This window comes from Ornithorhynchus anatinus, chromosome 12 (assembly GCF_004115215.2).
Source record: "Ornithorhynchus anatinus isolate Pmale09 chromosome 12, mOrnAna1.pri.v4, whole genome shotgun sequence".
NCBI lineage: Eukaryota > Metazoa > Chordata > Mammalia > Monotremata > Ornithorhynchidae > Ornithorhynchus > Ornithorhynchus anatinus.
This window is the reverse complement of record NC_041739.1, coordinates 58,752,462-58,779,656: the sequence shown is the minus strand read 5'-3', so window position 1 is coordinate 58,779,656 and position 27,195 is coordinate 58,752,462. Positions and strand designations below refer to the sequence as shown.

At 59.0% G+C, this 27,195-nt stretch overlaps 1 protein-coding gene across 3 annotated transcripts in view; it reads left to right on the top strand.

Annotated features, from left to right (window-relative positions):
• Positions 1–1,971: 1,971 nt before the first annotated feature.
• Positions 1,972–27,195, top strand: part of PDGFRA (platelet derived growth factor receptor alpha) — a 29,814-nt gene continuing 4,590 nt past the window's right edge. The window contains exons 1-20 of one of the 3 annotated variants that reach the window (XM_029076463.2): positions 1,972–2,114; positions 2,888–3,002; positions 11,636–11,697; positions 12,509–12,826; positions 13,202–13,465; positions 14,220–14,350; positions 15,749–15,920; positions 16,021–16,210; positions 18,091–18,206; positions 19,361–19,487; positions 19,807–20,000; positions 20,325–20,419; positions 20,532–20,664; positions 21,076–21,180; positions 22,771–22,881; positions 22,992–23,145; positions 23,676–23,842; positions 24,832–24,947; positions 25,301–25,423; positions 26,349–26,460. In XM_029076463.2, coding sequence (XP_028932296.1) covers positions 11,649–11,697; positions 12,509–12,826; positions 13,202–13,465; positions 14,220–14,350; positions 15,749–15,920; positions 16,021–16,210; positions 18,091–18,206; positions 19,361–19,487; positions 19,807–20,000; positions 20,325–20,419; positions 20,532–20,664; positions 21,076–21,180; positions 22,771–22,881; positions 22,992–23,145; positions 23,676–23,842; positions 24,832–24,947; positions 25,301–25,423; positions 26,349–26,460 — 2,677 coding nt within the window. In that variant the 5' untranslated portion in view covers positions 1,972–2,114; positions 2,888–3,002; positions 11,636–11,648. Of the gene's footprint in view, positions 2,115–2,856; positions 3,003–11,635; positions 11,698–12,508; positions 12,827–13,201; positions 13,466–14,219; positions 14,351–15,748; positions 15,921–16,020; positions 16,211–18,090; positions 18,207–19,360; positions 19,488–19,806; positions 20,001–20,324; positions 20,420–20,531; positions 20,665–21,075; positions 21,181–22,770; positions 22,882–22,991; positions 23,146–23,675; positions 23,843–24,831; positions 24,948–25,300; positions 25,424–26,348; positions 26,461–27,195 lie in introns of those variants that run through there. The other 2 variants (XM_029076465.1, XM_029076464.2) reach the window with 2 other exon arrangements.

Here is a 27,195-nt window from a genome sequence, read left to right as displayed (position 1 = left end):
GAGAGGGAGGAGAAGGAGGAGGGAGGAGGAAGAGGAGAAGAAGGAGGAGGAGGAGAAAGGAGGAGGAAGGAGGAAGAGGAGAAGAAGGAGGAGAAGGAGGCGGGAAGAGGAGGACAAGGAGGACAAGGAGAAGTAGAAAGAGGAGGACTGAGAAGGAGGACAAGGAGGACAAGGAGAAGGAGGAGGGAGGAGGAGGGAGAAGAGGCGGCTGCAGGGTGGTGGTGCCCCCCCTCCCCACGTCGAGCTTTGGGCCCACCCCCCATCGACCCCCCACCCTCCCCTGAGCTCCGGGGAGACACGACGGGTTTGCCCTTCGAGAAGCAGCCTGGGGGAGTGAGTGGAGCCCGGGGCTGGGAGTCAGAAGGTCTTGGGTTCTAATCCCCACTCCGCCTCCGCCGCCGTGTGACCTTGGGGAAGTCACTTCCCTTCTCCGGGCCTCAAAATGGGGAGGGAGACCGTGAGCCCCACGTAGGACAGGGACTGTGTGCAACCCCATTTGCCTGTATCCACTCCGGCGCTTAGTACAGTGCTGGACACATAGTAAACGTTTAACAAAGACCGCTATTATTATTGGAGGGCGGGGGGGAAAGATTGGGCGACGAGAAGCTTCGCCAAATGGGGAGGGCAACAGGAGGAAGGGAGGCGGGGGACCGTCCCGAAACACCATCCTTTCCCTCAATTGCCCCCACTCTCTCACAACCCCAAAGCCCACAGTCGCACAGCCCCGCACACATACATTTCAGGCGCTTAGTACAGTGCTCTGCACACGCTAAGCGCTTAATACCTACGATGGGAGGAAGGAAGGAATGGCTCACCCGTATACATTTACCCAGAAGAGCGCGTACACTCGGGTACACGAAGCGGGTATTCGCCCCCACAGCCGGGCCGCGTTCCTGGAGCCGCAGCGCCCCCTCGTGGGTTCGCTCCGACCGCAACCGCTTATTTTTTGGACGCCTCCTCCCACCCCCATCCCACCCAGGCTCTCCCCTCTCTGGCCCTTCATTCTCTCCCCCCCCCCCCCCGGGGGAGGGAGAGTCCCGAATCTCAATAAAGAATAAGACATGGAAATACTAACGATACAAAACATGGAAATAACGGCACTTGTTAAGCGCTTACTATGTAGCAGGTACCGTACTAAGCGCCGGAGCGGAGACCAGCAAGTCGGGTGGGACACGGTCCCTGCCCCAGGCGGGGCTCACGGTCTCCATCCCCGTTTTAGAGGGGAGGAAACTGAGTCCCGGGGAGCCGAAGCGAGGTCGCCCGGCAGACGAGTGGCGGCGCCGGGATTAGAACCCATGACTTTTCCGACTCCCAGGTGGTGCTCCGTCCATTAAGCCGCGGCGCTTCTCTATCTCTGGGGTCCTTTCGGACCCCCGGCCCTTTCGGGGACCGTCCGGGGCAAGACGATCTCGGCCCTCCGACGCTCTCGGTGGACGTTCCCAGCGACCCCCAGCTCGCACTCGTCCGGCTCTGCGCCCCTGTCGATCCGAGGGCCCAGAGAGAGACTCCAGAGAGAGAGAGAGAGAGAGAGAGACCCCAGAGAGAGAGAGACAGAGAGAGACCCCCCCCTCCCTCGACCCCCTCCCCACCCCAAAACCCGAGCCAGGGGCCAAAAGGGAGCAACCCCCATCCCCCCTCCAAAGTGGGAGACCCTCCTCTTTTCATGAAAAAGTGAGCAGTTGGGTTTTAAGGAAAACCTTGTCCCCCTGCAGCGCCCCCCCTCCGCCTCTCCCCCCTCCCCATATGGCCTGGCCCCCCCCCTCCCCCCGACCCCCCGTTGTTGATGAAGGCTGGGGGCCGGTCCCCCTGTCTGTCTAAGAGCCGGAGGGGCCTGGACTGGGCGGGAGGCAGGGCAGGGGAGACTCTTATTCTGAAGGGGGTTTGAAAGTGGGCGGGGGGGGGGGCGCAGGGTGTGTGTGTGTGTGTGTGTGTGAGTGTGTAAGGGGGGGGGGTGCTTCATATCCTGACAGCTATTTACTTAAACCAAAAGATTAGTCTGGGGGAGAGTGGACTGCGGGGCTGAATCAATTATCCGGCGCGGGGCTCGGACGGAGCGAGGAGGCGCTGGGCGGGGGTCGGGACTCCGGGGTCCCGGACTCGGGGGGTCGGGGAAGGTAAGGGAGGAGGCTGAGGTCGAGCCCCCCACCCCCGGGAGCCGTCGGACCCGGCCGGCCGGCGTGGCCGCCCCGTGTCCCGGGTGGGAAGGACCGGTCCTGTCGACCCCCGGTCCTGTCGACCCCCGGCCCTGTCGACCCCCCCGGCTCCGTCCACCCCCTGGTCTTGTCCACCCCGAGGTCCGGACTGACCTGGCGGAGGCAGGCCCGGAGGACGGGGGAGCGGTTTGCTTTGGGGTGCGGGGCCTTCGACTTCGTTTTTCTGAAAAAAAAAAAAGAGGGAAAAGAGGAATCCTCCCTCTTCTGGGAAGCGGAGGGGGCGTCGGGGTTTTTTTGGGGGGGGAGGTCCATTCCACCACCTCCCCACCCGTCCCCGAGGAGCCTTCGGGTCCGCGACGTGGACGAGACCCCCCGGGGGTGGGGGGTCGGGGGGTCTGGGGGCTTGGGAAAGGACCGGCCCTGGAGAGGAATTTGGAGATCCGGGCGGGGGCCTTGGGGGCGGGGGAATTTGGGGGTCCGGGCGGCGAAGACCAGAAGGCCCCCCCCCTCCCCCCGACCCTAATAAGAAACACATTTGGAGCTTCGCAGCCTTAGCCTCGAGGGGGTTGGGCGAGTTGGGGGTCCCGCTCCCCTCGGGGGGCGCTCATTGTGAGCCTCGCCGCCCTCTCGCCTTGGGAATCTTTTCCCGGAGCCTGATTTCTCCTTTTTTGGGGGGGAGGGGGGGTGGTTTTATTTTTTTCTTTCCCATTTTTTCCTCTTCCTCCTCCGAGGAGCTGGGACTGGCTGGGCGGGAGCGGAAGCCCAAGAACCCAAGAGTCCGGGGGTCTCCGGCCCATGGCGGGAGTCTAAGGACCGGTCGGGAGCGGAGCGCACCTCCTCGAACGCAAGGTAAGAGCCGGGCGAGCCGTCGGCCTGGCCGTCGGCTCGGTCCTGCGATGTCGCCGAGCTCTGTCGCGACCGGGGACACCGGCGGTGGGCTCGGGGGGCCGGGGGTCGTCGACGCTTCAGCGGCCTAGGTCTTAATTCCAGTTGATTTAACTTCGGGCCGGGATCCTTTCCCCTCTGCGAGGGTCTCTCCCGGGGGGAGAGGGATAAGGGGAGGGGGCTTCCCCACTGGGAATTGCAACCCCCCCGTCCTGTTGAGGGTCCCGGGGCGGGAGAACATCAAAAGGCATCCTGGGGCTGACCACCGGGCAGTGGGATGGGGCTGGGGGCGTCTCCCCCTCCCCTCCCAGCCTTAATATCCCCTCTCGACCCCCTCCTCTCTCCCCCTCTCCGGCCGTCGTCCTGCCCGGCGTTGCCCAGCGGGGAGGGGGTCGCGGCCTGGCGCCTGGCCCCCCCCCCCCCCCCCAGTCGACTGGCCACGGGGCCCGGGCGAGGATTTTAGACTGGGAGCCCGTTGTGGGGCCGGGGTTCATTCATCCATTCAACGGTATTTATTGAGCGCTCACTATGTGCAGAGCACTGGACTAAGCGCTTGGAATGGACAAATCGGTAACAGATAGAGACAGCTCCCGCCCTTTGACGGGCTTACGGTCTAATCGGCTGTCTCTAGCTCGTACCTCCCAGGCGCTTCGGACAGTGCTCTGCGCACGGGAAGCGCTCAGTAAATGGACTGAATGAATGAGTGAGTGAATGAATGAATGAGGAGCGGGCGAGGAGCGGGGCTGGTCCCTGCGGCGCCGGCGGGATGCGCGGAGCGGGGGCGCCCTCTGGTGGCGGCCGCGGGGGATGCGCCGAGCCGGGGCGCCCCCTGGCGGCGGCCGCGGGGAATGCGCGGGCCCGGGACGCCCTCTGGTGGCGGCCGCGGAGAATGCGCGGAGCCGGGGCGCCCTCTGGTGGCGGCCTCGGGGGATGCGCGTGGGGGTCCCCGGACCGGCTGGGGAGGTCGGATTGCACCCAGCAAAATAATAATAATAATAATAATAATACCGGCATTTGTTAAGCGCTTGCTATGTGCCGAGCACTCTTCTAAGCGCTGGGGGAGATACAGGGTCATCAGGTTGTCCCCCGTGGGGCTCACAGTCTTCATCCTCACTTTACAGGGGAGGGAACTGAGGCACCGAGAACTCCCTTGGCTGTTCCTCCCTCTCCCCGCCCCACAGCAAATACATCTATATCTGTCATTTTATTTATTTTTATTGACGTCTGCTTGTTTGGATTGACGTCTGTCAGTCATTCGTTCATTCAATAGTACTTATTGAGCGCCCACTAGGTGCAAAGCACTGTACTAAGCGGCGGCAATGGACAATTCCCCCACCTCTAGACTGTGAGCGCGTGTGGGCAGGGGTTGTCTCTCTTTATTGCTGTACTCTACCTTCCCAAGCGCTTAGTAATAATAATAATTATGGCATTTGTTAAGCGCTTATAACGTGCCAAGCACTGCTCTAAGCGCTGGGGTAGATACAGGGTCATCACGTTGTCCCACGCGGGGCTCCCAGTCCCCATTTTCCAGAGGAGGTCACCGAGGCACAGAGAAGTGAAGTGGCTTGCCCAAGGTCACACAGCAAACAAGTGGCGGAGCGGGGATAAGAACCCACTTCCTCTGACTCCCAAGCCCGGGCTGTTTCCACTCAGTTGATCGTATTAATTGAGCGCTTACTGTGTGCAGAGCACTGTACTAAGCGCTTGGGAGAGCACAGTACAATAATATGAGAAACAGTGCCCGCCCACAACGAGTTTACGGTTTAGACGGGGAGAGAGACACCGATTAAAATAAATAAATCATACATAAAGATGTAAGTGTCGTACGGCTGGGAGTTGGGATGAATAAAGGGAGCAAGTCAGGGGACGCAGAAGGAATCTTTCATTCAGTCAGGCCTATTGATTGCCACAGTGCTTCTTTGTACGGTGCTCTGCACCCAGTGAGCGCTCAATAAATACGATCGAATGGATGAAAGCGGGGGAAGCGGCTGCGCTTTATTCATCCATTTCGTTCATTCACTTGTATTTCTTGAGTGCTAACTAATAATAATAATAATAATGTTGGTATTTGTTCAGCGCTTACTATGTGCCGAGCACTGTTCTAAGCGCTGGGGTAGACACAGGGGAATCAGGTGGTCCCACGTGGGGGGGGGGTGTCACAGTCTTCATCCCCATTTTCCAGATGAGGTAACTGAGGCCCAGAGAAGTGAAGTGACTTGCCCCCAGTCACACAGGTGGAGGAGCCGGGATTCGAACCCGTGACCTCGGACTCCAAAGCCCGGGCTCTTTCCACTGAGCCACGCTGCTTCTTAAGTGTGCAGAGCACTGGACTCAGCGCTTGGAAAGGATGAGACCATCGCTGCCCGACAAAGGGCTCACGGTCTACAAGGTCACAGTCACCTTGTCCGTCGAACCGAGGATTTGGGTTTTGTTTTGTAGAGAAGCAGCGGGGCTCGGCGGAAGGAGCCCGGGCTTGGGAGTCAGAGGTCGTGGGTTCTAATCCCGACTCCGCCGCGTGTCGGCCGTGTGACTTCGGGCAAGTCAGCGGAAAGAGGCCCACTGAACCACGCTGCCGATCTATTTGCTGTCCGAGCGGATTTGTTTTCTCCGAAGGGCCGAAACGGCGGCCGGGTTGGACTTGATAATAATAATAATAACCGTATTTGCTCATTCATTCAATCGTATTTACTGAGCGCTTACTGTGTGCAGGGCACTGGACTAAAGGCTTGGAAAGTAATAATAATAATGTTGGTATTCAGAGAAGCAGCGTGGCTCATTGGAATGAGCCCGGGCTTGGGAGTCTGAGGTCATGGATTCGAATCCCGGCTCTGCCCCTTGTCAGCTGCGTGGCTGTGGGCAAGTCACTTCACTTCTCTGGGCCTCAGTGGCCTCATCTGGAAAACGGGGATGAAGACCGTGAGCCTCACGGGGGACAACCTGATGGCCCCGTATCTCCCCCAGCGCTTAGAACAGTGCTCTGCACGTAGTAAGCGCTTAACAAATACCAACATTATTATTATTATTCACGTCTCCGTGCCTCAGTTCCCTCACCTGTCAAATGGGGATGAAGACCGTGAGCCCCACGGGGGACCACCTGATGACCCTGGATCTCCCCCAGCGCTTAGAACAGTGCTCTGCACATAGTAAGCGCTTAACAAATACCAACATTATTATTATTATTCACGTCTCCGTGCCTCATTTCCCTCACCTGATTACTATTATTACTGATTATTATTACCGTTATTAGTTCCTCGGGGCCCGCGGGCCACACCGCCGCCTCGCGGCCGGGACGGGAACCGCCGCCCTGCCACCACTTGGCCTAATAATAATAACGTTGGTATTTGTTAAGCGCTTACTCTGTGCCGAGCACTGTTCTAAGCGCTGGGGTAGCTACAGGGTCATCAGGTTGTCCCACGTGGGGCTCACAGTCTTCATCCCCATTTGACAGATGAGGGAACTGAGGCCCCGAGAAGTGAAGTGACTCGCCCACAGTCACCCAGCCGGACAGGTGGTGGAGCTGGGATTAGAACCCAGGACCTTCGACTCCTAAGCCCGGGCTCTTTCCACTGAGACACTGTGCTGATCTATTTGCTCTCCGAGCCGCGGGGCGTCTGAGCGGATTTGTTCTCGCCAAAGGGCTGAAACGGCGGCCGGGTTGGACTTAATAATAATAACAACGGTATTTGTTCATTCATTCATTCAATCGTATTTATTGAGCGCTTTCTGTGTGCAGAGCACTGGACTAAGCGCTTGGAAAGTAATAATAATGTCGGTATTTAAGTGCTTACTATGTGCCAAACACTGTTCTAAGCGCTGGGGGAGATACAGGGTCGTCGGGTTGTCCCACGAAGGGCTCACAGTCTTCGTCCCCATTTTACAGACGAGGGAACTGAGGCCCAGAGAAGTGAAGTGACTTGCCCAAGGTCACACAGCTGACAAGCGGCAGAGACGGGATTAGAACTCCCAGCTCTGCCACTTGTCAGCTGTGTGACTGTGGGCAAGTCACTTGGCTTCTCTGGGCCTCGGTTCCCTCATCTGTAAAATGGGGATTAAGACTGTGAGCCCCACGTGGGACAACCTGATTCCCCTGTGTTTACCCCAGCGCTTAGAACAGTGCTCTGCACATAGTAAGCGCTTAACAAATACCAACATTATTAACTCATGACCTCTGACTTCCAAGCCCGTGCTTCTAAGTACAATTGCACAACAGAATTTGTTAAGTGCTTTCTACGTGCCAAGCACTGTTCTAAGCACTGGGATAAATACAAGGTGATCACGTTGTCCCACGTGGGGCTCACAGTCTTCATCCCCATTTTACGGATGAGGAGACTGAGGCACAGCGAAGCGAAGTGGCTTGCCCAAGGTCACGCAGCAGGCAAGCGACAGAGCCGGGAGATTTCGCCGGCCCCCAAACCAAACGGGGCGGGTTCGCTGGGCCCGATCCTGAAGCGGGGAGGGCGGTGTCTGGAGTCCCGGGTTCGAGTCCCGCCTCTGCCCCCGAGCCCGCCGTGCGACCTCGGCCAAGTCCCTGCCCTTCTCCGGGCCCGGTTTTCCCCATCCGGGAAATGGGGATGAGCCATCGGCCCTCCTTCCCCGGTGGATCGTCAACCCCGAGGGGGACAGCGCCGGCGCCTGATTATTCCAGCTCCCAGCACAGCGCTCAGCACAGGGTAAGCGTTTAATGAACCCCACGGTCGCATGAACAGCGAGCCGCTTAGCGGAAGGCCCCAGGCAGGCCCGGCGCCCAGATGGCCCCGCTCGTTCCGATCCTCGGTGAGAGGTGGGTGGTCTCTGAGACCCCTGACCCACGGCCCCCGACCTTTGAACGGATTTTCCGTCCAGGCCGAGTGGTTTCTTGGGGCCCGCGGTGGTTCAGGTGGTTGGGATTTTGTTGTAGTTGTTGTTTCTGGGGAGGGGGCCGGGGGCTTCGACCCCCTCTATCTGAAAAGGCAGGAGGAAAGCTAGCCAGACTCCCCAGGAGCACTTTAAAGAGGTTCGGAGCTGGGGGGCGGCGGGTCCGTCAGGAGAAATGAGCCCCGGGGGTCGCCTGGAAGTAGCCGGGGGTGTCTACTATCAGTGGGAGGCAGGGTCGCCCCCCCTAGAGAGGCTCAGTTGTCCTCTTGGAAACGACGGGGAGCGGGCCCGGCCGGTCCTTATCCCCGCTCCGCCACTTGTCTGCTGCGTGACCCTGGGCCAGTCACTTCTCTGGGCCTCAGTTCCCTCATCTGGAAAATGGGGATGGAGACGGTGAGACCCACGCGAGGCAGGGGCTCTGTCTAACCCCATTTAGTTGTATTCACCCCAGCGCTTAGTACAGTGCCTGGCACATAGTAAGCACTTAAATACTATCGTTATTAATGACAAATACGGTAATGATTATTTTACCCATGAGGGAACTGAGGCCCGGAGAAGCGAAGTGATTTTGGCCCAGGATCCCCGGCAGGCAAGACAGACCCCCCCCCAAAAGGCGAACTGCCCGGGAGGGTGGGGAGTGGGGAGGTAATATGATCATAAAAATGGTATCTGTTAAGCGCTTACTATGTGCCAGGCACTGTACTAAGTGGGGAGTCAGTCACGGTGGTCGAAATTTGGGGTCCCTAAAGTTTCTTCCCCTCTCCCCCACGCCCCGTCCCGGCGCCGCTAAATAAATGAGTCCCGCTACGGCCTCCCCCGCTGGGCCTTGGATGGGATCAAATGCTTAGCCATTTGGAGGAGCGCTAGTCGGAGGGCAGGAAAAACAAAGAGGAAGAAAAAAGCTTTTTCTTTTTCGGTTTGTTTGTTTGTTTTCTTTTTTCCCGGGGGGCACTTCCCGGAATAAGTCGCGCAAAGACTCCAAATATGTCGTGCTTAGCTTGGGCTCGGTGGGCGCCTTCAAAACCTTTCCTCAAAAGGTTTAAAAGCCGTCTGGCCGACGGAAGGACCGTAATGCAGAGAAGCGGCGTGGCTCAGTGGAAGGAGCCCGGGCTTGGGGGTCAGAGATCATGGGTTCGAATCCCGGCTCTGCCACTTGTCAGCTGTGTGGCTGTGGGCAAGTGGCCTCAGTGACCTCATCTGTAAAATGGGGATGAAGACTGTGAGCCTCACGTGGGACAACCTGATGACCCTGTATCTGCCCCAGTGCTTAGAACAGTGCTCTGCACATAGTAAGCACTTAACAAATACCAACATTATTATTATTATTATTATTGTTAATGCGGTAGTCTTATTTGCTCTGCTCGGGGCTTAGGTTGGCCCAAAGCGAGGGGAGACGGGCCGCCGCCAGCCCTAGTAATCCAGGATCACGGGCTCGGGAGTCACAGATCGTGGGTTCTAATCCCGGCTCCGCCACTTATCGGCTGTGTGACTTTGGACAAGTCACTTGACATCTCTGTGCCTCGGTTCCCTCATCTGTAAAACGAGGATTAAGACTGTGAGCCCCACATAGGACCTGATTACCTAGTATCGACCCCAGAACTTAGAACAGTGTTTGGCACACAGTAAGCGCTTAACAAATACCATCATTATTATTTATCCAACGCGCTAAACGCTAGACGGAGAGACGCGGTAATCGTGTCGGACAGTCTCTGTTCTTCGGTGGGGGCTCAGTTTACGAGGAAGGGAATTGTCAAATTCCCTATTTTACAGATGAGAAAACTAAGGCACGGGGATATTACTGACTCTGCCACAGAAACACCATCCATCTTTCCATTCTTTTCTATCTCAAAATTAAGTGGTGTTCATTCATTCAATAGTATTTATTGAGCGCTTACTATGTGCACAGCACTGTACTGAGCGCTTGGAATGGACAAATCGGTAACAGATAGAGACAGTCCCTGCCCTTTGACGGGCTTAAGTGCCTCCCCCCCGTTAGACCGTGAGCACCTTGAGGTAAAAGGTGGGGCCTTTTACCTCTATGGTACCCTCCCAAGTGCTCAGTACAGTACTCGGCAAATTCTAGAGGCCCCGTACGTAGTTTTCCTACAGTAAGCGGCCGGTGCAGTTCTCGGCTCACTGTAGGTGCTCGACAATTCTGATTAATGGAGGAAATGAAAGTTAAATCCCTCCAAATCTGTAGGGTGCAAATTCCCTTTAAGGGAGCCCTTTGAGGAAAGGGTTAAAGTCTGGGGCGTTGAGCTGTTTTGGATTAAAACCTTTCTCGGGATTTGAGGCTGAGCATATTATGCATATGTCTCACATTCCTAATTAATAAGGTTTCCAGTCAGTCCCGCCCGGTTTTTTTTTGCTTTTTTTTTTTTTTTAATGTGGGGATTAAAAAGTTTTTTCACCCCGGCTAAAGTCTTCGTGTTTGTTTGCAGGGGGAGCAGCGGAGGGCTGCAGAACCCCTTTTCGAAGTGTTTAAAGGAAAACTGATGGAGGCTTAAGGAAGCAAAAGTGTGGCTCAGCGGAAAGAGCCCGGGCTTGGGAGTCAGGGGTCATGAGTTCGAATGCCGCCTCTGCCACTTGTCAGCTGTCTGACTGTGGGCAAGTCACCTCACTTCTCTGTGCTTCAGTTCCCTCATCTGTAAAATGGGGATTAACTGTGAGCCTCACGTGGGACAACCTGATGACCCGTATGTCCCCCAGCGCTTAGAACAGTGCTCGGCACATAGTAAGCGCTTAACAAATACCAACATTATTATTAAAAGTGAAAACTGTACCGGGCACTGCCTCTCTCCTGACAGTGCGATAAGGAAAGAGAGAAAGGGCGAGAGGGAGAGACAGAAATTGACAGAGACAGAGACAACGAGAGAGAGAGCAATTGGTTGCCGAACTGTACTTTCCACGCGCTCCGTACAGTGCTCTGCGCCCAGTAAGTGCTCCATAAATGCAACTGAACGAGAGAGAGATGAGCATGAGAGAGAGATTAGCGTGAGAGAGAGAAAAGCATGGGCCTGGGCGTCTAAGGACGTGGGTTCGAATCCCGGCTCCACCATATGCCTGCAGTGTGACCTTGCGCAAGTCACCTCACCTGTCTGGGCCTCAGTCACCTCATCTGTAAAATGGGGATAAGAGTGTGAGCCGCATGTGGGACGGGGACTGCGTCCAACCTGATTAACTTGCATCTACCCCATCACTTAGAACGGTGCTCGGCACATAGTAAGCGCTTAACAAGTACCATAATTATCTTTAGAGAGTGAGTTGGGGGGAGAGGTGGGGAGAGAAAGAGAGAGAGGGTAGTTAGTGGCTGGGATTTTTTCAGCCACACACATATGGGACAGAGACTGTGTCCAGCCAGATGATCTTGTATCTACCCTGGCACTTGGCACAGTGCTTGGAACATAGTAAGCACATACCGCAATTATTATTACTGGTGTCTGCAAGTCGGGAAGGCGAGATCAAAGGGAAAAGGAAGATGTTTATCTTTGATAGAAGAGACGTGGCCAGCTCTTAGCTGGCTCATTCCCCACTGGTCACCTTCCCGTTCTGGGGGTGGGAAGGGGGGACGCGAGCTGGATCATCCCAGTGTTGCTTAGGAATGGAAATCTGGGAATGGCATAGGGCCCCCCCTCTCTGGGGGGCCCGGGAGTCTGAAAGAGGTGTGGGAAGGGGGAGAAGGGATCAGCGGGATCCCTGGGGCTGGAGTGGAATCTAACTTCGACCTGTCTTGGTTCTCCCAGTTCTCCAGCGACTATGGGTCCTTCCCCATGGACATGCCTGATCTTGGGGTATCTGCTGTCAGGTAAGGCCCGTGACCCCCTCCAGCCCTGGGGATGGGGAGGGGGAGGTGATCCAGAGGCCCAAGACAGTTGAGGGGGGAAGGGTGGGAGGTTGGATTCATGAAGGGCGTTTGGATCACGTCCCTCCAGAGCCAGGAGTTGGGGGGAGTCAGAATCCTCCCCTCTTCTAGACGTTTCTGCGTGCAGACCCAAGGGGTCTGCAGCTGGCGGGGTGGGATCCCGAGTGTGGGTCGGGGGAGAGGACAGGATTCTGTCTCAGCTGCCACAGGGGAATGAGAGATTCCTCTCCCCGTCGTATCTTCTGCCAGACGTGGCACCCCTTTCGGGGCCAAACCTCCCCTTGCCTTTGCCCCCGGCCACTGGTGCTCGGGTTCCCAGCAGGAGCGTCGGCGATCGCCAGTGGCCCAGAGGAATTTCCGTGGCTTCCTTCTGTCGGGAGAGGGGCCCGGCTCCGGGGTGAGGGATGGGGTCTCTGAGGCTGAGCTTGCTCCTGAAGGGGGTCCCGGGGCCGTATTACCCGGGCCCGGCTCCCGGTCACAGCTCCCTGGGCTGAACCCAGGACATCCTTGGCTCCCCGGGGCCAATACGGGGTGCCCCGACCCAGATTCTGGAAAGCAGGATCGGGTGAGGGGGAGGTTCTGGGCACGATAGCTGTTGTTCAGGGAGGTCTGGGGGATCCCCCAGAGAGGGAACCCCCAAGTCCAAGGATGGGGCATCCCCTGGTGGGTTCCTCGCAGAGGGTCCGGCCAGACTGGACCGGCTCTGCCCGCCCACCCTCTCCTGACCGGCTCCCGCCGGCTTCCCCCCGCACAGGGCTACGACGCGGGGCCTGCCAGCCCCCGTTTCCCACCATCGTGCCGGACGAGGAGGAGCTGGTGGTGTCCCTGCACATGTCCTTCTCCCTGCGGTGCACCGGGGACAGCGAGGTCAGCTGGCAGTTCCCCACGCTGGACGATGGGAGCCCCGGCGTGTCCGTCCGCAGTGAGGAGAACAACAGCGGCTCCTTCGTGGCCGTGCTGGAGGTGGCCAACGCCTCGGCCGTGCACACCGGCCTCTACACCTGCTATTACAACCACACGCAGACCCAGGAGGCCGAGGCCGAAGGCCGGGATGTCTACGTCTACGTGCCTGGTGGGTACGGGGGGGGGCCCCCGTGGACGGGTGGTCCGGGTGGGGGGGCGACCACGGCCTCCGTACGGGGGCACCGGAAAGGGGAGATCCGCGGGTGGGGGGGTCGGATCGGCCCCCTCACGGAAATGGCGGGGTGTCGTTCGGCCACGTTGAGGGCAGACGGACCTGGGTTCTAATTCCGGCTCTGCCACCTGTCTGCTGTGTGACCTTGGGCAAGTCACTTCTCTGTGCCTCAGTTACCTCATCTGTAAATGGGGATCAGGACTGTGAGTCCCACGTGGGACAGGGACCGTGTCCAACCTGATTAGCCTGGATCGACCCCAGCTCTTAGAACAGCGCTTAACAAACACCCTCACCGCCATCATCCCCCCTCAGACCCCGACGTCGCCTTCGTGCCCTCGGTCATGGTCGACCACTTCATCGTCGTGGAGGAAGACGATTCCACCGTGATCCCCTGTCGCTCCACCGACCCGCAGGCGCGGGTGACCCTGCACGCCAGCGACGGCAAGGAGGTCTCTGCCTTCTACGACAGCCGCCAAGGTTTCCTGGGTCACTTCGACATGGGGTCCTACACGTGCGAGACGACCATCCGCGGCAGGAAGTTCCAGACCCTCGAGTTCAACGTCTACACCTTGCGAGGTACCTCTGCTGCCCTCGGTCAGTCGGCGCCCGTCCCACGGGGGAGGGTCCCTGAGCGCCCGAGGCCCGACGAACCCGGTCCCTTTTCTGGAGGGCCGAGAGCGTCCGTCCGGAAGCCCGCCGCCTCCTTCTCCGAGGGGGGGATGGTTCCCTGGGATCACCTGCTCACGGGAGGATTTCAGGGAGGCAGTGTGGCCCAGGGACTCCTGACTCCTAGTCCTGGACGGCTGGGTGATCTTGAAAGTAAGTCACTTAGTCTCTCTGAGCCTCATCTTCCCGATCTGTAAAATGGGGCCGAGAACCTTGCTTCTCCCCCTCCATCAGAGATCAAGAGTCCCAGGTGGGGTGGGTCTGCGCCAGAAACAGCGTGGCTTATTAGATAGAGCCCGGGCCCGGGAGTCAGAAGGATTTGGATTCTAATCTTGGCTCTGTCACTTGTCTTGCTACGTGACCTTAGGCAAGTCACTTCGTTTCTCTGTGCCTCAGTTCCCTCGACTGTAAAAATGGGATTAAGACTGTGAGCCCTACGTGGAACAGGGACTGTGTCCATCCCGATTAGCTTGTATCTACCCCGGCGTTTAGGCCAGTGCCTGGCAAATAAAAGTGCTTAACAATCCCACAATTATTTGGGGACACCCTGGTTCGGCCTTGAGGTTAGTCCTCGCCGGCCCCCAGGGGCCCCGGGCTGGGTGCCATGCAGAGACCGGGATGATGATCCCCCCGCCCACGCCTGACCTCCCCTGCTCGCCTGCAGCCACCCCGGAGATCGTCGTGGAGATGGAGGCCCCGAAGACGGTGTACAAGACGGGCGAGACCATCGTGGTCACCTGCGCCGTCCTGGACAACGAGGTGGTCGATTTCCAGTGGAACTACCCGGGGAAGGTGGTACGTCCCGCTTCCGGCGCGCCGACCGGGGAGGGCGGGGTGGGGATGGGGCTTCGAGCAGGAGTCGGTCAGTCCATCGTACTTATTGAGTGCTTACTGGGTGCAGAGCACTGCACTAAGCGCTTGGGAGAGTACAATACGATAATATAAGAGAAACGACACCTGGCCACACGAAGGGGAGAGAGACATTAATAGAAATATATAAATCACAGATACGGATGTAAGTGCCGTGGGGCTAGGAGTGGGGATGAATAAAGGGCGCAAGTCAGGGGGACGCAGAAGGAGTCTTTCATTCATTCAATCGTATTTATTGAGATCTTACTCTGTGCAGAGCACCGGAGGCACGACCTCAGGCCCGATGGACAGGGACACCAAGTGGTGGAGACACCCCGCCCATCAATCGATTAAGCATTTACTGGGGGGGTGGAGCACTGTTTTGCGAATCTACTCAGTGCCTTGGGGGTGTAAAACACCATCCTAGGGGCCTACTCTGTGCTAGGCACTGTACAAAGCACTGGGGAGAGTACGATGGAGGAAAAAGGCGTGGTCCCCGCCCTCATGGATTGTGAGCCCCTTCCAGGGATAGGAACCGGATCTAACTCCTATCTGTGTGCTAATTTCCAGTGCCTAATCCAGGGCTCTGCACACAGTAACTGCTTAATGAATACCAATAACTACTACTTCTTCCCGTCTCACTGGGGAGACAGGCGGAGAGAAGCAGAGTGAAGCGAAGAAGTGAATTACTTAGTGATTGAGCAGCCGGGAACGCACGCTGAGAGGAACAAAAGTGCTCCGGTGCTATGGTGGATGTTGTTGTGAGGTTGGGACCTGGGGAGATGCCTCCTGAGGAAGAGGAGGAGGAGGAACAGGAGGGATTTTAGGAGGTTTCGAAGGTCTGCAGGGAGAGTCGGGCAGCTGTTAGGAGGGAAGGAGCTGCAGACCCAGGCGGGGCCGTGAGGAGGGATCAGAAGTGGGCGAGGCGAGGCCAACCTCTGCTGGGGAGGAGCGCGGAGCGTGAGTCGGGGAGCCAAGCTGACGGTCACTGTCCAGGAAACGGCCTCTCCTCCCCTGTAGGTCTGGGGGAGGCGACCTCGCAGGCCCTTGTGGGCAGGAGAGAGCTCTTCCCCTCCTCTCCCCCGTCACTGCCCACACCCTCGCCTCCTTGCCTAGTCTCCCCCTCATCTCCTCCTCCTGATCCTTTGCCCCCGCTCTCCTCTTCCACCTTCCCACCCTCTTCCTCCGTCCCCCCCATTTTCACCTATTGGCACCTGTCGGTCCAACCCCTGCCCCCAGTTCGGGGAGAAAGGACGGCACATCAGATCCAGCCCCCCCCCCCCCCAAGGACCCCCGATCTCCCCTGCGGGGTGTCTTGAGCCCCGTCCCCTCTCTCTGGCACAGAGGGACAAGGGCATCATCAAGCTGGACGAGATTAAGGTCCCGTCCATCAAGCTGGTGTACACCCTGACGGTGCCCGAGGCCACGGCCAAGGACGGCGGCGATTACGAGTGTGCTGCCCGCCACGCCACCAAGGAGGCGAAGCAGATAAAGAAGGTCACCATCACCGTCCACGGTACGGTGAGAGCCCCGAGTCCCCGTGGCGGGGCGGGCCCCGTGGCCGACCGGCCTCCCCCCAGCACCACCCCACTCACCGAGCCCCCTCCCGTCCCCAGAGAGAGGCTTCGTCCGGCTCCAGCCCGGCTTCGGCCCCGTGGAGGCCGTGAACCTGCACGAGGTCCGGCATTTTGGCGTGGAGCTGGAGGCCTACCCCCCGCCCAGGGTGTCCTGGCTGAAGAACGACGTGTCGCTCACCGAGAACCTGACCGAGATCACCACCAGCCTGGAGAAGATCCAGGAGATCAGGTAACGGAGCCTTTCCCCCGCCGAGTCTCCCCCACTGCTCTCCCGCACCCCCTTCCATGAGCCTGTGGCCCCTGCTGGACACCCCCTACTAGGGGATCCCTAGGTGTATGAAGTGCTGTGCTGGACTCCTACGCTATGTTGAACACCTATGTGCAGAGTGCTGTCTCTCTTTATGGCATTTGTTAAGCACTTTCTATGTGCCAGGCACTGTACTAAGCAATGGGGTAGACACAAGGCTGGACGCAGTCCCTGTCCCACATAGGGCTCACAGTCTTAGTCCCCATTTTACGGATGAGGAAACTGAGGCCTAGAGAGGTGAAGTGACTTGCCCAAGGTCAACCTGCAGACGACTGGCGGAGCCGGGATCAGAATCCAGTTTTTCTGACTCCCAGGCCTGTGTTCCATCCACTAGGCCACGCGGCTTCTTGCAGCGGTACTGGGTGCCTATTGTGTGCAGAGCCCTGTACTGGGCACATACTGTGTGCAGAATGCTGTACTGGGCACCTAGACTAGATAGGAGGGTCCCATAGGATTAGAAGACACAACCCTTGTCCCCAAGGGGTTTTTAGTCTACTGTGTGCAGAGCACTCCATTAAGCACTTGAGAAAGGACAACGGAGTTAGGAGACACAGTCCCTGCTCTCAGGGAGCCTCCGGGCTGTGGTGTGAAAAGCACTAAGCGCTTGGGAGAGTCCAACGGAGTTAGGAGACACGATCCCTGTTCTAAAGGAGCTTCTGGTCTAGTGGCCCATAACTTCCTCGTTGAAGGAGGGGACGCCTGGTCCGGAGTGACCACAGTGTCCCGGGAGCGGATCTGAGGAGGTTCTGGCCCCGTAGCGTGAGCGTTGGGCTCCGGCCCGGCCCGGGTTCGGGTGACGTTTCGGGGGGTCCCGGCCCGGGGAGAGGCAGCGGCCAGGCCCGGGGCCCCTGGGATTCCACGGCTGGAGGGTAATGTCATTGCTGGGGAGACCTGGTCCACCCCCCAGCCCCCCGACACCCCACCAACTCCCCAGCTTGGCCGGCTCCCTCCTCCGGAGGCTGCCCACACGGGGATCCCGGACTCCCGGGTCCCCCTTAAGACCGCCGCAGCAGCCCCAGACAGAACGGCACAAAAGTGGTCTGGATTGCTCTGGCCCCGGTGTGGGGTATTTCGTTCCCTCATTTAACTGTCCTTCTTGATCGCTTACTGTGTGCAGAGCGCTGTACTAAGCGCTTTGGAGAGTCCAGTGCGATAAACAGAGACATCCCCTGCCCACAACGAGCTCAGAGTCGGAACACGGAAGGTCCCTTCCACCTGAAATGTCCGTTCGGTGGGGGACGGAGCCACTGGCCCCACCTGGGCCGGGCCAGGTGAAGAAGATGCCCTCCGGGTCTGTCGCCACCCATTCATTCATTTAATACTATTTAGTGAGCGCTTGCTGTGTGCAGAGCACCGCACTAGGCGCTTGGAATGTGCAATTCGGCAACAGATAGAGACGATCCCTGCCCGTCGACGGGATTAGACTCTAATAGGGGGAGACAGACGGACAAAAACAAGACAACTGAATCGCAATGATTAGAATTAAGGCCCCCTGTCTTCCCCTCCCCTGCCCGCCCTGGGACAGGCGTGGGCACCTGGGCCCCGGTCCATGCTGGGTGGGCCTGGTCCTCACCGGGCGTCCGGCGGGGCAACCAGCACGCGGTTCCTCCCACGGTCCTGGCACCCTGTGAGAGACTCCCAGGCCAGTGCTCTTTCCACTGGGCTTCCCTACTGTTGAAGTGAAATAGCAAAGATGAAGACTTTCACCTTTTGCAGAATAATTTGGCTAGAGACCTTCTACGCGGGGGTCTTCCGTAGTGCCTAACGAGTGCATTCACGTCGGTCCTCTTTGATGTCACCAGGTATCAGAGCAAGCTGAAGCTAATCCGAGCAAAGGAGGAAGACAGTGGGCACTACACAATCGTGGTGCAAAACGAGGATGATATTATGAACTACACCTTTGAGCTGCTGGTTCAAGGTAAGGCTGAGGGCCATCGCTTCCAGTCTGGGGGTGAGAGCAGGGCAGCCCCTCCCCGTCCAGTCCGCCAGTCGATCAATCGGCAAGGTTCCCCGAGCACTGGCTGTGTGCGTGGCGCTGTACTAAGCGCTTGGGAGAGTACAACAGCAGCCAGATGCGTGTCCTGTCCTCGGGGTGCTCATGACCTACTATGGGTGGCTGGCAAAAATGATTTACAGGGATCATATCTACTAAATCCCTTACACCACACTCTCCCAAGTGCTTAGTCCGGTGCTCTGCACACAGTAAGCATTCAGTAAACACCACAGATTGATTTATGGATTAACAGCAGTACTCTACACGCAGTAAGCGCTCTGTAAATATGATGGATTGATTGATTGAAACGGCTGAACAACTAATTAAACGTAGAGATAAAGATATACGGATTAAATCAATTGCCTGCATGAGTGCTGAGTATAGGAATAAAATGGGGAAGTGTTGCAGGTTGATGTGACTGGAGTTATAGGAATCAAGTCTAGCCAGGGATCCAGCCTACCGACTCTATTATGCTGCCTTCTCCCAAATGCTCAGTACAGAGCTCGGCACACAGTAAGTGTTCAATAAATACCACTGATTAATTGAATCAGTCAGGAGGGCTTCCTGGGGAGACGCTCTTTTAGAAAGGCCACCCCAGTCATAGGCTGGTGAGCTTTGTGTGGGGCTGGTGCTCAGCGACAAGCTCAGAATAGACCACACCGGCTCCCCAGTCCCCACTCCCAGAAATGGCTATTTCCAAGAGGGTGGAGAGTATTTGGGGTGGTTCATTTCTCCGCCTGCTAGACGCCGGCTCCCAGAGGAGGAGTCTCCAAGCTCCCCGGGAGCCCCGTTCCTGTGGCACTGCCAGTCTCCGCTCTTTTTGCCTCTTGCTGCGGTTCGAGCCCATTTCCTCGGTCCTCGATGGAGGGGGAGAACGGCTGGTCGTATAGGGCGGGGGTGGAGCTTGTATAAATGGGGCTTCTCCCCTCAGCACAGGGTCCTTCACACAGAGGGTGCCCAGCACAGCGCCCTGCCCAGAGTAGGCATCCAGCACGGCGCCCTGCACGCCTGAGGTGCCCCAGGCCCAGCGCTGAAAGCCGTTCCTCCCCCCACCCCTCCTGCTCCACCTCTTCCTCCAGTGCCGGCCTCCATCTTGGATCTGGTGGACGACCACCATGGCTCGGCGGGGGGCCAGACCGTCCGCTGTGTCGCCGAAGGGACGCCGCTGCCCGACGTCGACTGGATGGTTTGCAGGGACATTAAAAAGTACGCAGAGCAGCCCGCGCTGCCGGACCGCTTCAGTCTGAGGGTCCGCACCGGTGGCCTGAGCTCTACGGTCCCGGGTGGAGGGGGATGCGTTTTGAGGGGCCGAGGGACCTTGGGGCTGCTGAGGGTTTCAGGGAAACCGGAGGCGGTAGGGCTCTCGGGTAGGAGCTGGGGTCCACTGGGGACTCAGCGCAGCTCATGGCCTGTTTTATTCTCTGGGATGACCTGCAGAGGATGTGGGGACCAGCGGGGGTGTCGGGGTGGGACATACCGGAAAAATCCTGCCTCCCTCCCGCTTCAGCCCCCCTGCTCTCCCCAGATGCAACAACGAGACCTCGTGGACCCTCCTCACCGCCAACGCGTCCGACATCGCCGTGGAGGCCCACGTGGGTGACAGGGACACGATGGAGAGTCAGGTGACCTTCCAGCAGGTGGAGGAGACGCTGGCGGTGCGCTGCTTGGCCAAGAACCACCTTGGGGCCGTGACGCGGGAGCTGAAGCTGGTGGCCCCTGGTGAGTTGGTAGGGGACGGTGGCGGGGTGTGGGGGGTGTTGAGGGGAATGGTGACAGGTGGAGCCAACCCTCCCTTCCTCCTCCTCCCTCTGAGGACCTCCGCCCAAATCAGAACACCGTTCAGCTCGGCCTTGCGGAGAGCCACGGGCCCGTCGGCCCTGGCTGGCAACAGGGTCGACGGTGCCGAAATCGGGAGCTGGGGCTCTCGTATGGGGAGGGGCGGGTAGGCCGGGGGTGTGGCGGGGGGACGGCAGAGAGCCGGGGGGCCGGGATCCCTCCTCCCGGTCCGGGGCCGCGCTGACCCTCGGGCCTCTCCGCCCCCAGCCCTGCGCTCTGAGTTGACCGTGGCTGCTGCCGTCCTGGTGCTCCTGGTGATCGTCATCGTCTCCCTCATCGTGCTGGTCATCATCTGGAAACAGGTCGGGACACCCCCGGGGCACAGCCCTCCCACCCCGCCTCCTCCGTGGCGGCCGACTGGGTTCTCCGCTCGGCCCGGCCTCCCTTGACCCCGGTGCCTCTCTCGCCTCGCAGAAGCCGCGCTATGAGATCCGATGGCGGGTCATCGAGTCCATCAGCCCGGACGGCCACGAGTATATCTACGTGGACCCGATGCAGCTCCCCTACGACTCGCGCTGGGAGTTTCCGAGGGACGGGCTGGTGCTGGGTACGCTCCCCGGGGCCCTCCCTGCCGGCCGGCCCGCGGCCCCCGAGCCCCGGGGACGCCCGCCCCACGCGAGCGACCTCGGGGGAGAAGCCAACGGGCTAGCGATAGCGAAGACTAATGACGGCTTTTTGGGCCGTTTAATCGAGCGCCGGGTAGACTCGAGACCACCAGAACCTGCCCCACCCGAGGCTCATAGTCTACAAGGGAGGGAGAGTGGGGATCTGTATGCACATACCCACTCCCCCTCGTATACGCACATGCCCGTGCACCACCCCCGCGTACGCGCGTGCCAGCACATGCGCAAATGCACACTCACATCCGCACACACATATACACACGTGCCCTCGGGCCAAGTCACAGCCCTCCAGGAGGGCCCCAGGAAGACGCTCTGACCAGCCCTGTCGCCCACAGGCCGAATCCTTGGGTCCGGAGCATTTGGGAAGGTGGTGGAAGGCACTGCATACGGGCTGAGCCGCTCCCAGCCCGTGATGAAGGTGGCCGTGAAAATGTTAAAACGTGAGTGACTCTCCCGGTGCCTTGGGGGCTTCCATGGTGCAGAGGGGGACCGGGAGGGCGCTCCCTCTGAGACCCCCCAGGCGTCGCCACACTTCCCTCTCTGTCCCCCCCCCACCCCGCCGGGGCGAACCCCCTGGGATCGACTCGCTCTTTTGGGGTGCGACGGGGTGGGCGGTGCCGCTGGTCTCCCCAGCTCCTCGCCTCCCTGCCCCTACGTGTCTCGCCGGTCGCGGCCTGGTAACGGTGTCGATAAAGGGCGTACTACGTGCCGAGCGCTATGCTGAGCGCCGGGGTAGACTCGGGATTATCGGGTCGGACAGAGTCCCTGTCCCGCTCGGGGCCCGCGGCTGAACGGTTAGGGAGAGCAGGAGTCTCACCGCCATTTTACGGATGGGGAGGCTGAGGCCCGGAGAGGTTAAGTGACTTGCTCGAGGTCATCCAGCCGGCCCCCATCCCCTCCTCACACGACACGCTCTTGCCCGCTCTCCTGGACTGAGTTTCTGCCCCTCAGCTCTCCGGTAGCTGGCTGGCCTCTCCTCCCCGACCACCATCCCCTCTCCCACGCCATTACTTGCCCCTGCCCCTCATTCTCCCCAGCTGAAATACCCTCCCCGCTCCCATCAAAGCCCTTCTCCCGAGCCCCCCTCCTCCAGGAAGCCTCCCCTAACCACACCCGTGCCGCACCCCCTCATCATACCACTTCCCGGCTCTTCCTCTTCCCTAGGGCCCAGGTCTGTCTATAAGGTACCAGGGAGAGCTCGTGTAGAACAGCCCCCTCCACTAGGGGGAGCTCCTTGAGAACAGGGCATCTGCCTTACATTTCCCCTGCAATCCCCTAAACTGAGTGCAGTCCAAGCAGGGCCCCCAGTGCCCACCGCAACTGCTCTCCGCCACTCACGGTGACCAAAGGGAGCGACAGGCAACTCTCGGGGACCGCTTCTCCGTCATGTGGATTATCCAGGCCTCCACCTTCCCCTTCCTGTTCTCCCTCCAGTGCCCTTTGCCCCCCGTCAGCCCCTCTCCGAGGCCGGGGAAGGGAAATGGGAAGGGTGAAACGACCATCCCATTGCCGAGTATTGGTGGTCCGGGGTGGGGAAGGTCAGAAAGGTTGGAGAAAGGTTCTCTCCTCCCACATCTTGGGGGTCTCGTGCATCTCTGTCACCTCGGTCTCCCCTCTTTGTGGCTGTGGGGGCTCGACTTTCACCCATCAACCCGTTCTAAGACTGGCGACCCTCAGCCGGCTCTGGGCATTAGGGGAAGTGGTTGAGTTCGGGTCATAGAGTCGAGTGGACGGAAAGGCCTTTGTGTGCCATAAGGGAGTGGGGCAGTGCTTGGAATGACTGAGTCCTGACTGTGTGCACGGCACTGTGCTAAGTGCTTGGAAAAGTACGGTATAACAGAGTTGGTGGATACGATCCCTGCCCGCAAGGCGCTTACGGTCTACAGGAGGAGGAAGACTTTTTTTTTTGGGACATCCTGAGGGCTGGGAGTTGGGGTGCTGGGAGACCCTTGGGGGTCAGCAGCCGTGCCGTGGGTGCTCCATCTCCTGACCGCCCAGACCGACCGACACACGATTTTTGACCCCGACAGCCACGGCTCGATCCAGCGAGAAGCAGGCCCTCATGTCGGAGCTGAAGATCATGACGCATCTGGGCCCCCATCTGAACATCGTGAACCTCCTGGGGGCCTGCACCAAATCAGGTGGGTGTGGGTGCGAGGGATGACTGGGGAGGAGGGCTGGGGCTCAACGGGCGCACCCCCCCCCCCCCCCCCGCCGCCACCCCTCTCACTTCCCATCGCCCCGGCCTCAGGACCCATCTACATCATCACCGAGTACTGCTTCTACGGCGACCTGGTCAACTACCTGCACAAGAACCGCGATAACTTCCTGACTCGCCACCCGGAGAAGACGAAGAAAGAGCTGGACATCTTCGGCATGAGCCCTGCCGACGAGAGCACCAGGAGGTGGGCTAGGGCAGGGCGTGTTGGGTAGCACCCTGGAACCTGAGCGGGCGGGACCGTGTACTGGCTGCCCTCCTGAATGCCCTCCCTTATGGCCGAGAACGGAGAAGGGAGAGGCAAGGGTGTTGGACTGTCTGTGCTGGGTCACCGAGGGAGAGTCAGGGATGTCGGACGGTCCATCCCTAACGGTGAGAGTGGGTGTCCAGGAGGACAACCAGCATGTCGTTCCTCAAGCACCTGGTGCCCTTTAGAGTCAGAGTCCCGGGCTACGGGGCCCGTGGGGGTTGGCGGGCAGATATCGCTCAAGACCTGGTGGTCTCTGGGCCCCTGGGGGCTTTCCCGGGGCTGGGGAGGAATCGGGAATCTCTTTGCCGAAGTGGGAGGGAGAGGCCCCGCTCTGTAGAATCCCAACCAGAGAGAGGCCATCGGGGCCAACCCCCTGCCCCCCCCTCCATAAACGCCTGTTTGCTGGACGAACGTTTCCCTCGGAGGGGCCGTGCCCCCCAGCTAACACTCCTCCTCGGCCGGCGCAGCTACGTCATCCTCTCATTTGAAAACAACGGGGACTACATGGACATGAAGCAGGCGGACGCCACGCAGTACGTGTCCATGTTGGAGAGGAAGGAGTCGTCCAAGTACTCGGACATCCAGCGATCCCTGTACAACCGGCCGGCCTCCTACAAGAAGAAGTCCGTGTCGGGTGAGTGGGACTGGGCGGTGGGGAGATGGGCTGGGGGCAGAGGGCACGTCCAGGGGTAGGGCTGAGGGCGTTACTGGTGGAGCCTGGCTGGACCAGGCAGAGAATGCCAGGCCATTTTGGGGCTACGGCACGTCTACGGGGATCATTTGCTCTGCCATCTTGGAAACCGAGTCCTCTGCATGGGCATGGGAGTCAGAGGACCTGGGTTCTAATCCCGGCTCTGTCACCTGTCTATTGTGTGACCCTGAAGTCACTTCACTGGGCCTCAGTTCCCTCATCCGTAGAACGGAGAGTAAGACTGGGAGCCCCCTGTGGGAAAGGGACCGTGTCCAACCTGATTCCTTCGTATCTACCTCGGTGCTTAGAACAGTGCTTGACACATAGTAAGCACTTAACAAATACCATAATTATTATTATGAGGAGCAGCATGGCCCAGTGGCTACAGCACGGGCCTAATCCCAACTCCTCCACTTGTCCACGGTGTGATCTTGGGCAAGTCACTTAACTTCTCTGTGCCTCAGTTACCTCATCTGTCAAACGGGGATTGAAACTGTGAGCCCCACCTGGGACAGGGACTGTGTCCAACCTGATCTGCTTGTATCCACCGCAGTGCTTAGGACAGTGCCTGGAACATAGTGAGCACTTAACAAATACCATAATAATGATAATCTCTCCCCTAGGTGGGGTGGGAGGAGGAAGGAAGTGGCGGGAGACAGGGGATCAGAGTAAGGCAAGGAATAGAGGGCTGGAGGTTGTGGACCGGGAGCGGTCTTTTTCTCCTGGGGCTGGGAAGGGCAGTCTCGAAGGCAGGGCGCATTCTCCAGTCACGGTGGGGCCCGGAGCCCAGAATTGGGTCAGGAGAACCTTTCCGGGGACCTCTCTGGGGGAGCCAGTCCGGCCCTCCAGGACGGCAATGCTCTGATTGGGGGGACACTCCCAGCTTCCTGACATCCTCCCTACCCTCCTCTCGCCCCGTATACCACCGGCAGACTCTGAAGTCACGGACCTCCTGTCGGACGATGGTTCGGAAGGCCTTGGCCTGCTGGACCTGCTGAGCTTTACCTACCAGGTGTCTCGCGGGATGGAGTTCCTAGCTTCGAAAAACGTGCGTGTCTCTTGGGGGTGCAACGGAGTGTGCGATGCAGGGAAGGGGTTGGAGGCTCGGGGTTCCCTGTCCAGGGCCCATTTTTCTGGTGGAAATGGTCACTTCTGGAGAGGGCGGCGGGCCCCTGACCAAAGTCTAGATGCCGCCTTTTGATGTCTAGAGATCTCCAGGCGCATCTAGACCCCTTGCCCACCATGTACCCAGACATCCCCTTCCGGCATTTCGATACTTCTGCCCCCACCCCGGGGAGCTGGGCAGAGGGAAGAGCCCCTGGTCCGCCATAAGCGGCCGGCCTCCGAGGACTGGGGAGCCTGTGGCTCCCGCAGTGACCACGCCTCTCCCCGTCCCCAAAGTGCGTCCACCGGGATCTGGCTGCGCGGAACGTCCTGCTGGCCCAAGGGAAGATCGTGAAGATCTGCGACTTCGGGCTGGCGAGGGACATCATGCACGACTCCAACTACGTGTCCAAGGGCAGCGTACGTATGAGCTCAGGCCGGGCCCGCGGTGTCCGGGGGTGGGCATGAGAGTGGATTTTGGGGGCCGGGGGGAGGTTGCTTAACTCGTGGAGCTCCAAGATGCTTGAGGAGAGGGGAAGGGGCGGACTGAGGGTGGAGACGTCCAGTCAATCGGTCAGTCAGTCGGATTGATCGAATGCTTACTCTTTGCAGAGCACTGTATCAGTGCTTAGGAGAGTACAATATAACGATGTAACACACACATTCTCTGCCCACGAGGAGCTAGAGGGGGAGGACGCCTAGAGAGGGAGACGGACATCAATATAAAAAAATAAAATTACAAATCTGAACATAAGTGCGGTGGGGCTGGGAGGGGGAATTGGTCTCTCGGGGAGGCTGGGAATGGGGTTTAACTGTAACCAAGAAAGCAAGAGAGTGGAAGGGTATTCTCATCTCAGTCGTCAACATTAACAGGATTTGCTATTCAGTTAATTCACGGCATTTATTGAGGGCTTACTATTTGCAGAGCGCTGTACTAAGCACTTGGGAGAGCACGATACAACAGAACCTGATTATCCTGGATCTACCTCAGTGCTTAGTACGGTACATCCCAGCTCTGCCGCTTGTCTGCTGGGTGACCTTGGGCAAATCATTTTACGCCTCTAGGCCTCAGTTACCTCATCTCTAAAATGGGGATCGAGAACACGAGCCCCATGTGGGACAGGGATTCTGTCCAATCTGATAGCTCGGATCCATCTCGGTGCTTAGAACAGTGCCTGGAACATAGTAAGCCCTTACCAAATACCACAATTAATATTATTATTACTTGGGCCAGAGAAAGAGCTTAGCAAGTACCATAATTATGACTAGTCCTGTTGTTATTATTCCTGGGGGGGGCGGGGGGGGGGGGTTTGAGTCCTTTCTGCATCCTTCCTCCACACCGCAGACGTTCCTGCCCGTGAAATGGATGGCCCCGGAGAGCATCTTCGACAACCTGTACACCACGCTGAGTGATGTCTGGTCTTACGGGATCCTGCTGTGGGAGATCTTCTCTCTCGGTACGTCCCTCTCAACCCCCCTGCCCCGCCCCTGGCAGCCACCCGCCGGCACACCGGAAGGGACTGGATGCCAGCTGCCGTCCTGGACGCCCACCCTCATAGAGAGGTGGATGGGCACGCAACTCTCTCTTCATCTCTGCCTCTCCCCAAGTGACCCAGCACGGAACCCTGATTCTCCCCTCTCCTCCCCTAACTGTCCCTTCAGTGACCGAGCACGGACCCCACGACACTCCCCTCTCCACCCGACTCTCCCTCCAGTGACCCAGCACAGAAACCTAATTCTCCCCTCTCCACCCCCGACTCTCCCTCCAGTGACCCGGCACGGACCCCCGTCTCCCCACCCAGTCAACCCAGCCCAGACCCCTGATTCTCCCCTCTCCACCCCCGACTCTCCCTCCAGTGCCCCGGCACGGATCCAGCATGAACTCCTCGTCCACGGCTCTATCCAATCTCCTCTGTCCCTGTTGGTGTTTCAGGCTGAGCAGCTTCTTGGGGAAGGGGGTCCCGTGCTCACCCCCTTTCCTTGTGTTTCCCTTTGGCCTTGCCAGCTTCTCATTCTTGTGAGAGTCCCTCGCCCTGATGCCGAGGTTTCTGGGGACCACGGATTCCCCATCCGCCCTGCCCATCCCTCCATGGCTATGGAACTGGCAGTCCAGCCCCCCGAGCGCTGGCTAGGTCACCTAGGGCCGGGCCCTCCGTGGCCAGAACGGCACCCGATGGTTGACGAGAACGGTT